The sequence below is a fragment of the Harpia harpyja genome, chromosome 7 (genome assembly GCF_026419915.1).
Source record: "Harpia harpyja isolate bHarHar1 chromosome 7, bHarHar1 primary haplotype, whole genome shotgun sequence".
NCBI classification, from domain to species: domain Eukaryota; kingdom Metazoa; phylum Chordata; class Aves; order Accipitriformes; family Accipitridae; genus Harpia; species Harpia harpyja.
Window position 1 is genome coordinate 52,728,521 of NC_068946.1, and position 16,155 is coordinate 52,744,675.

The window sequence follows — 16,155 nt, forward strand, 5'->3', positions numbered from 1 at the left end:
TAGAGTGGAGAAAAATCTCTAGAAATACTATATAGAGCTTCCTGGCAGCAAACAGAGAAACATCAGTCAATTGTTTTTCTTAATTGAAAGCCACCTTGGGACCTTGTTGAAAATAACGTATCTGCCTATCTTTTCTGCTGTTTAAATTACCTGGCTGGGGGAGTTGTCCTGGGGCCATTCACAATAGGCTTTTTAGTGAAAGAAAAACACTGAAATTCTCACTTTATATGAATTATAGATTTGAAACACGCTTCACGTAGGTAGGAAATGAGAATCGCGAGAGCGCAGACAAACCTACCTAAACATGAGTCCGGGTGTTGCTACCTTCTTTGCACTGGAAAGTACTTTTTTTTATACTTTTCGAGCATCGTCTTCTGCAAGTCTTCATCGCAGATATCGCCCTTGTCTGAAATCATTGGGACTACTCGTGTGAGAAATGGATGCTTGCATAATTTTAGCTCGCTACGTTGTACTTAAAACTATATTGGCAGCGCAGTCGGTGCTTGATATCCTTCGAAATGTTTCAAAGTTTACAGTGGTGCTGCTGCTGTGTTTTGCACTCGCTGCCATAAAATATCGTGTTGCCACAAAATGTTGTGGGAGCTTCATTTAAATACCATGAGCTGTGCTGTCCTGCCTGGAGTCTGGTGAAAATCAGGAATTACTTAAAATTTTGATTGAAACAAAGAATAGTAAATTTTCAACGACTTTCTTTTTTTCCCTCCAGTTTCAAAACCTTGGCTAAGCATATGCTGGTTTAGGTTCACTCTAGCTTGCGTGTAGCATCTAAACATATCTCCAGTCTCCACTCGTACTGATGCAGGCATCGCTAAAGATGAATCATTATTAGCAGCAGCTCTGTTCCCACTTTCCTGGACTTTTCCTGCGGCACCACTGCTAAAGAGCTGCAGAACGATTTCTGTAGGTAGGAAACACAGGTAAAAGGGTTAAAGATATAAAAGGTGAATCATTTTTGATAGTGGTGATGTTGCCATGAGGGGCAGCACGTGCTTTTACCTGCTTCTCCCCCCCGAGGTGTAAAGGTATGTGCAGGTATTTGATATTTGCTCCCAGACCTGAGGCTGCTGCTGTTTCCCACTCTGCAAAGGGCAGAGCGAGATAATCCTCGGATAGATCTAATTGCAACTTTCCCTACCTGCTTGCAGTAGCTTTACTCTCTGTTCTTCACAACCAGAGTCAATAATTTGTTTAAACAAGTTTTCCATCTAATCATTAACACACTTAAAGCCTATAATGAGCTCTGTATACATGCAAATGCATCTTTTCTAAGTGCTTGTGTAGATTTAAGGGCATTGTTTCCTTGTAAAATGGAAATCAGAGCTTTTTCTCACATAAATGCCACAGTCCTTAATAAGGGATGGATCGGCAGCAACTTTCTAAGTTTATTTAATTTTACAGTACTTTTGTCCTTACATACTGTGTTTGGGATCTTTTTAAAGAAGAGAAGTAAGACTTTTAAACCTGTATCAAATCAAATGCCTCAGAAGATTTTCCTCAACCCCTCTCATCTTCTTACAGTAGTCAGTGAATGAACGGTTTCAATTCAGAAATAAAAGGCATTTATAAACAGATTTTTTTTCAACTTTATCAGGCACTGCTCAACTCCCATTGTATTGATATAACGATACTTCAGGATAAATAAAGAAATTCATTACTTTCATAATGTAAATAAAGAGAAAGGCAATAAGATTAAAATGGGTACCATTCACGCTCTGTACGACAGCTCGGAGGACTCTAGCAGAAGAGTAACCAGCTCAGTGAAAAATCAGAAACTGTGATTGCTATTTAACACTGCAGCTTTTCACAGTAGCTCAGCACAAAGTTATTTAGCACAGGTGTTTCTGTAAGTCTGATACATTGGGAAAATTCACAAGGTTCTCCGTCTCTCTTGCTCCGTGTCGGCTGTGAAGTTGGTCCTGTGATGCAGTAAACGGGTTTCTAGTAGGAAATAGAGCGTATAGGCAAATGAGCAAGTTCAAACATAGGAACTGATCTAGATTCATTTTCTTGGTTGCTAATTTTTGTAACGCATTACAGTAGTGAGGTGAATGACCTGTCATCGAGCAAAAGCAGTGAAAAATGGGAATGAGTTATCATTCAGAGTTAAGCGTGAAACTGAGATCCTGTTCTCTCCTTCGATAAAAGCAGCTTTCCCTAATAATATGGATATCAGTGCTCTTTCTTTGTTAAGTGAGAGTTTTGATAAATTTTCACCTATTTTAGTATTTCTCACTAGGTTGTTTAGATATGGTCTATTGCTGTGCTTTCAGCCTGTGTGTTTGCATTTCAAAAAGAGATGAAATGGTATAACTGAATTTCCGAACACCTAGAACTCTCAGCAATTTTTTTTTTTTCTTTTTCTTTTAATTCTCAAGTTCTGGCAGTATCTAATTTATGGCTTAATTCTTTGTAAGGTCATCTTCTAAGTGAGTGACTTCTAGTTAATCTTAAACATTACGAGCTTGGCTGTGATTGATAGAGAATCAGTTCATCTGTTCTCAGAAGGAAAGGAGTGAGTTATGGGGATTGTTGGCAACTGAAGACCCAGAGTTTAGCTGAAAACTAGGTATAACTTCTCATATAGTTATTATTTTTCTCTCATTTTTTCAAGGTGATCTGGCTGTGTTTTGACTAGTATAGCTAAAGGTTAAAAAAAAATAATTGTATTTCTTTTCTGATACTGTGTTTTTCAAGTACGTAGATAAGGTTACTAGTTTGGGTTTGCTTCTAATAGCAAAGGAAGCGATAGGTGGTGGGGGTTTTTGTTGTTGTTTTCGGGGTTTTTTCCCCTCTAATTCCTTGATAAGGTATTCTCTTCTCCCAGTTGGGCTAGAAGGTATAGCTTTCTTTTGCTGTTAGGCTTAAAAGTGATAGCTAACTTTGTTGCTTGTGGTTCTGCTGTTAATTTACATGCAGCTCTTACTGACTGTCACTAACATATCTTTTGTTCCCTGAAATATTCACTCTGTGAATAAATATAACTTTTCTGCTATTTTTGCTCTGACTGATTTACTCATTTCACTCTTGTGACTGAAAACAGCGCAAGTACTCATATTCTGAAAGTTGCATATTGCTTAATGAAGTACCTTGCTGAATCAGGGCTACCGTGTTCCAGCAGATGAAAGAAAAGCACATGAGAAGCTGTGCTGCCAGGTTCTGCTTTGAATGTTTTTCTTTTAATCAAATTTTAGACTTATTAGCATAGCGGATCATGGTTTTGCAAAACAAACAAAAGCTTCTAGTCTTATTCTTGAAAGCGTTGGGAAATGTTAATGTAATTGGTTCTGTTTATAGTTCAAACTCACTTACGTGCCTCTGCTCATAGGCAGAGTGTCAACTCTTCCAGCTCTGGTCTAACGAGTTAGTGCCCCAAATCACTGGGAAGTGACTTCTCCGTTTCCTTTGTCAGAGTCAAGAATCTGATAATGTTCTTAATTATTTTAGTGGCAGGAGAGCAGCGTAAGGATTAGGTCATGGGTGGGAATGTAATATAGGGCAACGTAACACTTTCAGAAACTGAAGTCTGAAATTCTAGTTTCCTTAAGACTTTCCGTTTTGCCTCACGGTTTAAAGTGTGTGTTACCGATTGGATGTTGCTTTTGAGTTGTCACGTGCCGTTGAGTTCGGTGAGAGCGATAGCGTACCCGGTATCTCTAACAACGTGGTGGGAAGGGCAAGGAACGTGTGGGTCAGGGGTCTGTGGGGAGAAGCTCTGGTAACGGCCCTTCTGTATCTGCAGTTTGTTTTGCTGGAGAAGCACGAGTCTCCTGGCACATCCACAGTGCTCGAATTAATATGCAATGATGACATCTTTGGACAAGGAGGCCATAATACATTTTAAAACACTCTATTTATTTCCCTCTCATGTGTACTGTACATTTATTAGTGACAAGAAGTGGAGCGACAATCACGGTGTTGCAGGGCTCCAGATAAATATGGTCTTATGATTACGGCATGGAGGACTCAAAACCCAAATACCCAGCCATTCCTGTGCTCGATAATTTTGCGTATTTTTAGCTTCTCTTATATTTAGATCTCTAAGTTCCTGAATGAGCTCTCACCCCAAACCTGCATTCGCCTATGCTGCATCATCCCAAAGCTTGCAATAGAAAAGAATATCAGGCTTTCAGACACAGCATATTTAGAAAAGAGAGAGAGAGTCTGCCAAATTCCCCAAAAAACGCTTCCCAATTCCCCTCACGAATAGCAGGAAATTACTTGTTATCAGCGGGTAATTCAACCACAAACGTTATTGATTATCCAACCTCAATCTTTACAGTCTTGATGGCCAAATATTTTGCAATCATTCTCTCTATTTAAAACTAGAAGATGTGATTTTTATTTTGGAAAAATGGAGTTTTTCAATTTTTCTGCATGCCACATCACATTGTGGCGCATCCCTCCAGATTGTCCAGTTTGATAGCCAGAAGCTTGACTGACAGATGTCAAAATGTACATCATGTTCTAATACATGAGAAAAGCCTATGTTATTAAAAAAATTCAGATACTTGTAAAAACTATAGATTTTTTAAAATAACATATTTGCTTTTCATGTTTGGTATTGGGTACATCCCAGAAACTCAAAGTCTAGAGAGGAGGTACGTGTTTCTTATATTTTTTTCTAATTTCACTGTATTTCTTAAAAACCATTACAGAATCCAACAAAGTAAGTCGTCTTGTTTGTGAACTACATAGCCAAATATTTCAGTAGTTTTTCACCCAGTTACCGCTAGCTGACTAAATTCAGTTAGTGTAAGAAATACACTGAGTTCTGAGCTGTATTCTCCTTCCCTAGAAAAGCTCCCTTTAGACACCTATTGTGAAAAGATAATTTGTTATTTTGGTTATGTGATATTCTTAAATAACATTTCGAGTATCTTTCTGTCATTACTGCATTATTGTGTACAATAGCTGATAAATTAAAAGGCCAGTACATTTCCAGTGCTGTCAGTGCAGTTCCAGAATGTCTAAAGAAAAATCCCAGGATCCTCCAACACTTGAAAACTGGTTTGAAACTATCACGAGAATTTGGAGACGTATAAAGTTCCATGTTTTTCAGATTATAAGAATTTCAAATTTCAATAATTAGAAGATATTATTCTTTGAATAAAACACTGTCTCCATACTATCTATGCTGTGATGCTGCTTATTATATAAAATAACTTCATCCCCGAATGAAAAAAATGCACAACTGTGTAAGAAAGCTTCAGAGTCTATTAGCCTTTTAGGAACTGTATTTCAAATATCCATATTCTTCCGAACTCGGTTAAGAACTGTATGCGTGGTATCACCTGTGAAAGTTTCCTAACAAGGATGTGACTCCTTAGAAACTAGAGTTCAGATAGGTGACAAAAGGTATTCATCTTTGTCCTAAATCTCAACAGCATCGTTTTTATTAAAACACTAAATAATTTTTTAAATAGAAAACTTTCCAGTGACTGAAGTTGGAAATGTTTGTTTTCTTAAATGGATATAATATTCTTATTCAAAACATTTTTCATCCTCTTTAGCTTTTCCTAATATTTACGTACAAATAAAGATGGAAAGAGGCAAACCAAAGATGTTATGCATTGTTTGCTCCCTGCACGCAAGGGAAGATAATAATCATTGTATTTTCCTGCCTGCAACACTTAGGAACTTGACACAGCTGGCAGAGTATATGTTCAGATCATGGACCAACTTTGATGTTTTACATTGCTATTAAACAATAGCTGGCATGGTCATGTAGCAGCAGGATATTACACTTACCGTTTGGTAGACCTGTTTTTATAGCAAGGGACCTCCTGCCTTCTTGCCCCAGGCCACAAAACCCTCTACTGCAGAGATGGTGTTTTGGATCTCTAGCAGTAGGAGGATTCTTGTGTATTGGCTTTTGGCAAGTTAATAAAATAATGTAAACAGCTATTCTGAAAAATGACCGCGTGTTCTGCATGCTCAGTACACAGAGAAGTTCTGAGTCACCAAAAAAAAAAAAAAGAAAAAGAAAAAGAAAATATCCAAATGAAAAGAAAATGGTAAATGTAACAATGAAAAATCCCATTCAGTAGTGCTGTTTCATCTCTAAGAGATGCTTTATTCAACAGCGGGTATCAATCCCCACAAGTAACATCTGCTGTCAGAGGATTTGCAGGTACACCTTTGTTCACTGCTAACTGAATTTGTGTCAGTATTATAATTCAGCAGATTTCTGCTTTTCACGCAAACCAGGATTAGCATTGACTCGGGCTGGAGGGCATTCAAGCTGCTGTTCTTCTTTTAGCTATATTTCTCTATAAACATCTAATTGTTTCAAAAAGTGATGTACAGTATGCAAAAACCTGAATTCAATGCAAATAAGTCTGTGCAGCTCTAAAGTTAACAGGTGTTCTCATTAGTGTAAGTAGACAAGGAACGATTCTTGAATGTTTTATAAACACTTATAATCATGGCCAAATACGTTACTATAAGTATAAAGATACTTATAGCAACATTTCTTTTTTCTTATTGTGCAATCTCAGCACTTATTAATAGGAGACGTGTCAGTAAATGAAATACTAAAAGCCAGTACCGGCTTCTGCCTGCAAATAATGTAGCTGTAAAATGCTCTGCTACTGATGAATAAATTTCTGGCTAAAGTAAGAGTCAACGAAATGAAATCTTTACACATAGCACATATATATTTTAAATATAGATCTTTGCTTGTACTGGAAGTAGAGCATCGTTCTCCCTTTGATATTTTTGTTTGTTACAAGGACTTATCACGTTGAGTCTCACTCACATATATCATAAAGTGTTCTAACATGCATATAAAATTGGACAGGAGGACCATTCATCACGAGGTATTGTCCAGCTGGTAAAACTAAGAAAGACAGGACTCCTCTAAGAAACCATCGCCAATATCTCTGTGTGTGGCTGTGTAATATATGGCTTCAGATTGCAAAGGCAATAACAGTAAAATATTACCCCAAGGAGAAAAGTAGCTTGCAGTAGGTATTCATACATTGCCTTTAGCCTTCGTCTGTGGACAAAATGTGCAGTTGCCTATTCCCCTACTTCCCGCCAGGCACAGACATGACTGAGTTGTATCTTCATTATTATCTCTTGCTTCTCTGCTTTGAGCCAGTTTTGGGGGTACTTCTTCCTCGCTGCCCAAGTCTGGTGACTTCTACCTGGTGACTTTAGCTTAATGGCTGGCAGATGTCCATCCATCCCTCTCCCGCGGCGAGAGCAGTGCATCCCTGGGGCTGGAGCAGAGGGTAGTAGGGGCAGGGGGTACCTGGGAGGCTGCACGCAGGTGTCTGACCTCCCGGATGGTCATCTGCTGCCTGTCTCACATTTTCCGCTTTGCCTTTTGCCCTCTGAAGAAAACCCCTGTTTTTCAGAGGCCAATCCAAGTAGTCCAACTGTGTCTCGCATAGGGCAAAATACCAGCAGAGCAGATGGGCAGGAAATAACTTCCTCCCGGTACGGTCCTTGGACATTCAGCAGAACGTACTCGCTCTTCCTTACCTTCCCCTTCGTTCAAACAGCACGCGCTTTCTTTTCACACGTCTCCAAGGGCAGCAAAAAATAAGACCTCGACTAGTGGGTGAAAAAAGGAGAATGACAGGCTGTTCCTTGAAACCAGTGAAAGCATCCCAGTACCCCGGCGGGGCACTGGACCCTTCCCACTCCAGGGAGGCTCTGTGCCCCTCCAGCCCAAGCTCCTCTTCAAACCCAAGGAGGACTTTCGGTCTCTCAGGGCCTAATCAGCTTTAATCGTGACCTCCTATTTGTTCAATATGTTCTTTAAAAGTGATATAAATCAGCTCTGCTGCAGCTGAGATTCTTCACAGCCAGGAAGGAAAGGTAAAGATCTGCCTTATAATGCAGAGAGCAGACCTGATTCTCTCCTTGCTAGTATTAATGTAGTTGGGTAGAAACAGGTATATACTATGAGTTCATTGCACAGCAAAAGGGGAACATTAGGCTCAAAGATTTTTTTTCTTCTTCTTAACAGTCCCAGAGTTCATTATTTTATGACTAAGTTATGTTGAAGGACTCAGTCCCAGGAATTTACCAGCATCACCTGGTACAATACAGTTTCCTTTAAAAATTTGTTCTTTCTTGGAAGTTTGACCCCAGACTTCAGACTGTTGAAGCCACTTCAGAGCCATTGATGTGGATACCCCAAGCACTAGGTTAATTTCACTAAAAAGCGACTTATTGTATACGAGCACGTTGCTTTGATACGATGAGCCCGCAAAGGTTCCCAGAGAATGGGTGTGCAAATGAGTCCTACCGCAAGGCAACGCAATTGAAGACGTACCTTATAAACATCTGGCAGCAATTGGTCTTGCAATTGCTAATATTGCAGAAGTTGTGAAAACACAGGATCTGTTTGTTGCCTCTTTGCAATGCTTGGTTTTCACAGCAACTTTTACAGAGTCAGAAGAAACAGGGTAATTATAACGTAAGGTTCAACATCTTTAGATATGTAGAACATTTTCTGTTGCTTAAAACAAATATTCCCAAAGAAAGTATAAAACATTTTTCTGACTTGCAAAGTTTTTGCAGTCTATCATTTAAATTACTTAAATAAAGGGAGCTTTACTACTCCCAAAAGCTGAGAATATAACACCCGCCATGCATATTAGCTTGATCTTTTTGACAGACCAGAAAAGTGTTTGTGTGTGCCAATTAAAACAAAAATGGATCCCCAGTGGCTTGTTCCTCACACAACTTCTGAAGACTGCTATCATTGTATGCTGGGGTAACCCTGGATAAGGCGGCTATCCAAAGTAAACAAACTTTTCAAAACTTTCATGACAGATGGGGGTTACAAATGCATTTTAATAAGAGAGTTGCCAAAGCAACTTTTTTGCAATCAGCATATATTTACTTAACATCTAGCAACATTGGGAACACAAGGCAGATACTTTCTCACAAAATTTTTTAACAAATATCATTTTTTTTGAAAGATTGGTTGAAGACCTTTTCTTTCAAGCTGATATTTCCCCATCACTTCAATGTTAACTTTGCTCGACATCCAAAGGACTGCTAGATTGGTAAAGCCAGACTGTAATATGAGACAGACAATCTGCTTGATAATGAAATTTCTTTGGTAGTCATAAACATCTTAGAGTCCTTTAAGTAATTTAACTATCAGCATAACCATGACTACCTCTGTTTGATAGGCTGAATCATATAATGGATATGTGATGCAGTATGAATATAATGCAGCTCAATACCCATCCTTTTGTTTTCTTTTATTTGCATTTCTTGAATATTAGACTCAGCTCCTTACGGTACAACACAGAGAGATATTTTATTTATCCTTTCTGCTGCTCGCTCATTCAGCACAAACATGGCCAAGAGACTGGATTATCTGTGAGAAAGAATTTAAGATCAACTTCCAGAAATGCAGTTAGACTTTTGACATGTTTTTAAAAACTTACATATCTCTGTCCCTGTTTAATTCAAATCCAGTTAATTAAACCACTAAGGAGCATAGTGTCTCCCAACTTCAATTAATTCTACTTCTACTGTGGGTGTGGACACATAAGTATCTATGTTTTATGTGTTTATTCTCAAGCTATATTATCTTCTGACGATATTGGTTTTGGTTTTGGTTTTAAGAATATCTAGAAAGAGAGAGAGAATTCCTAGTCGCCTTTTTTTCTTTATTTTTTTCCTTTCTTTTTGACTCTCTTCCCACCCTTCCTTTCCCAGCCATGCAGATGGAGAGTGGTGTGTCCTGTGGTACATGGGTTGGGTGGCTAAATCCCATCCTGCAAAAATATCTCAGGAAAATAGAGGGAAAAGCCTAGATTCCTCTTCATTATGGGGAATCAGGATGATTAACATGATCAGAAAAAAACTGAACCAAACCAAAACCTTGTGAGAGAGCAAGGTGAGATGAAGGGAGCGGTGGGAAGAGGGAAGAGTGTTAGCTTTTGAGCTAGAAATGCTCCGGCGACTCACATTTCCTTTTTTTCCTACACATATCAAGGGCAGCAATCCCAATGCACAGTGCAACAAGAGGAACACATTTTATTGAATTTCTGCACGCAGAGGTATCTGTCAATCCAAGTTTAAATCACTTAGTGTTCACCACAAGCCGTGGGAGTCCCAGGTGACCTCAAAATTTAGGTTTTCTGCACTGGATTCTGCACCGGGTTGGCATCTGGTGGGGTTTCCATGGTCCAAAAGCGTCCAATAATCCAACGCTGAACCACTGGGGTAGGTTATATGAAGCTTCACCCCAATAATCCAGCATTTTTTCTGGCTGTCCCGCGTTCAGAGGGAGTGGAAGAATGGCTTGTTTCAGTATTTGGCTGAAATAAGAAGTGTGCAGCGGTTTCTTGGTGGCTGTACGTGAGCTATACGTGAGCCCCACACTTCCCGAGCTGCTCGCTCTGTTCCCTTTTGCTGCAGGGTGCAGACTACGAAGGGGGTTTTGCTGCATTTCGCCTTCCCCACAGGATTCTTCTCTTCCTGTATTAAAGTTTGTTCTTGGCATTGTCTGGAAATAGTTCATCACTGCAAATAATAGTTAGAGCCACCAGAGATGCATAAGTACACTTTGAAGTGAGTGAATCAATAATAGGGGTTTGTATTTTTGTTTTGTTGTGTGAATTTATCACACTTTTCCATATCTCCATAGAGCGCCTATCAGTAGGATTGCTAAAATTGCCTCCATCCCTGTTCTGCTGCTAAAATAAATGTAAGAATTGAATGTATCTATAGAAATGTGTATTGGTAAAGAACTAGAGGGATACTATGAAGGAGACTTTTTTCTTCACAGCGCTGCAGTAGTCCCCAGACCAAATTTTGCAGGAAGACTGTGGACAGAAGACCCTGGGCTTATGCTATGGCACTTTTCTGGCTTTTATCTCCTGTTTTCCATTGGTGTAGGTATACCGTGAAAGGGAATAATCTCAGAGACGTTCTCTAAAAGGTGATCCAGGTGATCTCTAAAGGTTTGGAAGTCCTGGAGGAACACAGCCAGGCATGGCACAATAGCATGTCCCAGAGCACAACCTAGCACAGGAAAAATATATGATTTGTAGGATTTTTAAGAACTGCTGATCCTGGGTAGGTTCCAAGGTATATTTATGTTTTATAAAATGGTAATGGGATTAATTAGATACGGTGTTCCACATTTCCTGGAGCTCTATAGGTGTCTTTTTGTTTAATAACATAGGAACTTGTTGAACACAACCTTGGTACATCATTACGGTGACATGCAAAAGAAGCTCACCCCTCCATTTGCAGCTTTATAACGTGACAAGAGAAATCCTTAATAAGCCACAAGTAGACTATCATAAAAAGTGTTTCACACCTGCCCCCCCCTTCCCACACTTTGTTAGCAGCCCAGCAGTGTATTGAATTTAACACACATTTACCTGCGGTGAGCCGATATTTTCAGCGGATCAATGCTTAACGGCAGGACTCTACTACAGTTCATTGTAAAACTACCGTGTGAGCGGATTCAGCCTTTGAAGTGATTTTTCCAAGGTCCTATAGCAAGAAAAAGAGAATCCAGGCATCCTGGCTCTTCTATAAGCAACCTGAAGAGTACACCCTTTGCAACTAAGGGGGTTAATGTCAGTTGTCATTCCTTGTGGGTATTTATTGCCGACAGCAGCGTCATAATTCTGCCTGGTAAGGGAATGCTAGTTCCAGACTGTAGCCTTTGCAAAAATGATGGCAAAGAGAGAGGGATTTCAGGAAATATTTAAATAAGTGAAGTACCTGGCACAATGGAGACTGGCAGCTCTATCTAGACCACTTCATTTTTTCTTTTCTTTTCTTTTCTTCTCTTTTCTTTTTTTTTTTTTCCCAGATTTGTCTTTCATTTGTTTCTCCGGTTCCTCTGTTTGTTTCAGCAGTGCCTGATGCAGGGACGGTGTGTTAGCACGCCTTAATATTGAACAATTTATGCTTTTTGTTAGTTATACATCATTTAGGGCTCTGATCATAAATTGTTCAATCACAAGGTTTAGTCAAAGCTAGCATTCTTTACTGATGTCTTTTCCCAAGGGTGTTGAAAATTCGATTGTTCAAAGTGCAAATATGGTTTAGCAATCCCTTCCAAGAACCATTTATCAGAAATCCTAAGGAGGTAATATATAAAAGTGGGATAGGAAACCTGCACATTAAATGGGATTTACCAGCCAAAGCCTTTGGAACTGCTTTCCTGTGAATGACTGGAATGGAGCAGAACAAAGTCAATTACTGACTGTAATTAAGGAGTGGATGCATTTAAACTGTAGAGAGCAGTAGCAGTCTTCTTGAAACTGTCTAGTTACTCTGAAGATTAGTCTGAGGAAAGAAAGAAAAGGACTTGAACTATATCTTACAGAAAGTATATTTTAAATGAATTCTCTTCCCTCCATTCTATGATCTGGTTTTGCAGATTTGCTCATAAACCACTGATAATATATGATTATCAAAATAACACATTCAGACAAAGAAACTTTCAACATGTATTTTGCTTTGGTCTTGTTAGCAATGGAGTATCTCTTTTGCATATCATACAGTGCAAATGTTTATGCAGTGCTGAATACTCGTATTTTAATAAAGTCTGAATTTACTGAACGGAAGACTGAACTATGTTGTGTCCTTTTTAAGCCTTCAGAATACAGTGAATCTAATTATATATGTTGCTCTTACTTTGAAAATGTTATTCCGTTTTATAATTTTAATAATGACTTGTTTATACTGGGAGAGAGGCATTAGATTGAATTGTTGCCTGTGTTTAGTCTCATTCATATCTGCATGTATACATTCATAAATTGTGATATAAGATAATACATTTTGAACCCAAACCTCGCCGTGTGAGCCGGGCACAGAACTGGAGGTCAGCTCTTTTAACCACTCACCTTAAGTTGAATTTTGACCTTCTTTTTGTTCTTTTGATAAAGGGGACGGTGAGTGTGTGAGTAGTGATTAACGTTATGGCTGTGGACTAATAAGGGAATTAAAAGTTCCCCAATAAATAACTCTCCCAGGCGCACGGGGAACAATGGGGTGGCTGGAGGTTCGCCCCGACGGGTGCGGACAGGACGGGATGAACATCTGCAGCCGGGCAGCCTCCGAGCCCGCGCTGGGGGACCATTCCCACATTCTCCGCAGCGCTCTCACAGGATGTCTCCGCTGGAGCTGTGCTGACGGGATTTTCCTTAATGCTGATGACTTTGGAAACCTTCCTTACAGGCATTTCCTCAATAAAGGGAGGGTTATAGAACAATTAATAAAACATTAAGCTGGTTTGTATTTTTTTTTTTTTCCTTTCCTGGTAGTATTTCTGTTTTAAGAAAGATGCGGGGAGTACCCAGGCTGGTGAGGATCTGTTGTTTCTTTTATGCTTTAGTAAAAACTCTTGACATGGGGCAGATGCGGTGAAACAGTAGCGCTTCAGGTTGATGGATTTACATAAATAGGCTGCGCCAGCTCTTAACGGCTTTGCTCTGCTTTTCCTCACACTTTGGTCAGAGACAAATCTCTGTTCTCCACTGTATTCAGCCATTTCCCCAAAAATACCTGAAAAGGTTTTGGTCCTGAATAACACCATGCCCCAACAAGCATCCCATTGTGCAGACTAAACCTGCATCCCCAAAGCACCGAAACCCAAGCGTGCAATTCCCATGTGGGGATCCTACCGAGTTTTGTGCAAGCAACTCTTGGCAACAAAAAATAAAGGAAAAAACTCTGGTTTCAGAGCCGGCAGGAGCTGAGCTGGTTTGGAGCGTGGGCAGGATGAGTTCCTGCCCCTTGCAAAATGCGGTGGAGATGTCACCCTCCATTCACTTGTCTGAAAACGTGCGGGGCTGCTGTGCCCTGGATCACGCTCCGTGGCCACGTACACCAGGGCTCTGCTAAATAATCCTGGGGCAAAGCACTGCACAGCTCTGTGCCTCAGTTTTGCCATCTGTAAAATGGTCGTTTCGACCTGCTGTGTCAAATACCTGGAGATCTGCTCTGGTGAAAAGGTATATATATGTAAAAAAAACCCCCAAACTGATATATCATTATTATCACGGTGGTTTACAGAAGTTCAGACCAACAGAATATGCATGCATATTTCCGCCAAATATTGTTAGGCAGTGAAACAGCATTATCAGGGGATTGAATATTCTTTTGATAAATATTCCCAGTGAGTGGGTCAAAAATGTAAATCGACTTCTATTCAGACAAACTGGGGATTTTTTTTTTCATGATAAATGGGCTCCTAATTACTCTGCTACAGCCATCTTTGATGGTAATTTTTTTGTTTATGTGAAAAAGAGTGATATTATTAATTTTACCAAAATGCTTGGAGGTGGACTCTGGAATCACAGGTATATAATAAATGTGTAGACTCGAGAATGGAGGTACCAGATATAAAAATAATAATACCAAAATAGAAATAGAAACTGAAAATAACAGGAATTAGTTCTCATATTGCATTCATTTGTTTTCAGGGTGCTTTGATTTCCATTTGAACTGTGTCTTGTAACACTGAGTTTCCTGGCTTTTCTTAAGTTTTGTCACATTCCTGTTATTTTTGCACTATTTGTGTTCAGTGGTTGCATTGCTGAGACAATATCTCGTTTGTTGTGACATATTCAAACCAGTTTTCAGACAGAGGTTCAAAACTCCTCAGTAACTCAGCACTCCAGGAGATAATTCTTGGTCCAAAGCAAAAGCAGTAGGAGAGAAAATAGAAGCAAATCATCTGTCTGGCGTGTGCTTTACTTACCTGTGTGTGCCCATGCCTTCCCCAGATCACGACAGTGTCAGGAAACGAGTTCCTCCTCCAGTCGGATATCGACTTTCTCATATTGGATTGGTTCCACGCTATCAAAAATGCAATTGACAGATTGGTATGTATTTGTTTTGGCTGTTACCTTTATTAATTAAGATGTAGCAATTTCAACTTCATTTGCTTAGGCATCTCTACAGGTTTTAGGCAGTCAGCAGCTAGCTAGACATTCCTTTCTCTGAAGGATATAAAAATATGTATGCAAATCTACTAAAAAATGTCAGATAAACAAGGTTGTTGAACAAAAATGTCATTTGATTCTTGCCTCGAAACGGAACGCTACATTTATTTCTCTGAAATAACAAGGACATTGGTTTGCTGAGGGTTGTAAAAGCACACAAGCACTTAATAACTAATGAATTTTTGCATTTTCTGTTTATGCAGCCTACAGTATATAATCTTCAATAGAACTATTAATACATTTGAGCCTTTTATGATTTTTTGTATTACTTATTCACAAGAATAACACTAGCAAATAATATTCCTTTGTAACTGATTGCTGTTATTCTCCCAGGAAGGCTGGGGGTTTTCTACTAGAAGTAAGCAGGGCTGCGTTTTATTAAAACAGTTTTTAATTACCAAACCAGATTCAGCTGTAGCTTTTTCTTTCTTTTTTGCCACTCTCAGTACAAATTCCAAATGTCTTCCTCTTATCCCTGCCTGATCCAAGATCATTTTTTTTTTAGAGGGCACTGACTTTTCTTGTTCGCTGCAGAATCTGGTGAGAGAAAAATATCCCCATTTCTTGCATTTTTCAGAGGTTTTGCTGCAATGGAATTGGCAGAGCGGGCAGAGGCCGCCTCTTTGAAAGGGTTAATCTGAACAGGGCTACTGTTTCCTTAAAGAGCTACAAACATTATATTACCCTGAGGCTATAATCAGCCAAGGAAAGTTTGATCTGATGATGTATGTCTTCATATTGTGCATTTCATTGGGTGCGTGAGGATATTGATATCCTACTGAAGATTTTGGGGTGGAGTTTTCCGTGGAGACTCAGAACACTTTTTTTTTTTTTTTCCTTTGCATGTTATTCAGCTAAACATCTAATAGACTTGATTTTTTTTTTTTTTTTTTTTAGTGCAACTAAGGTAATATTGTGGCACCAGCAGCTCTGAACGTGCAGCCAACCGCAGCAGCAGCGGCTGGTGGGGCACAACTTGTAAATGTTGAGGGTACCCCAGGGCAGGGCTTGTCCCGGCGAAGGTTTGCCTTCGCTTATTGCGCAGGACAGGATGCCACCACGAAGCGCCCGGTGACCCTTTCATACCCGTTATTGATTTCGGTTTTAAAACTTTGAATGAGTGTGGGAAGCCTTGCAGCTTTCCAGGCCGTTGGGCTGGCTAAATCTCACCTGACCAAACGCCGTG

The 16,155-nt window shown here is 39.5% G+C and overlaps 1 protein-coding gene across 3 annotated transcripts in view; it reads left to right on the forward strand.

The window, feature by feature from the left end:
* Positions 1-16,155, forward strand: part of ARHGAP15 (Rho GTPase activating protein 15) — a 331,196-nt gene that overhangs the window by 153,576 nt on the left and 161,465 nt on the right. For all 3 annotated transcript variants that reach the window (XM_052792286.1, XM_052792285.1, XM_052792287.1), the window contains one exon: positions 14,751-14,849. In XM_052792286.1, the coding sequence (XP_052648246.1) occupies positions 14,751-14,849 (99 nt within the window). The remainder of the gene's footprint in view (positions 1-14,750; positions 14,850-16,155) is intronic.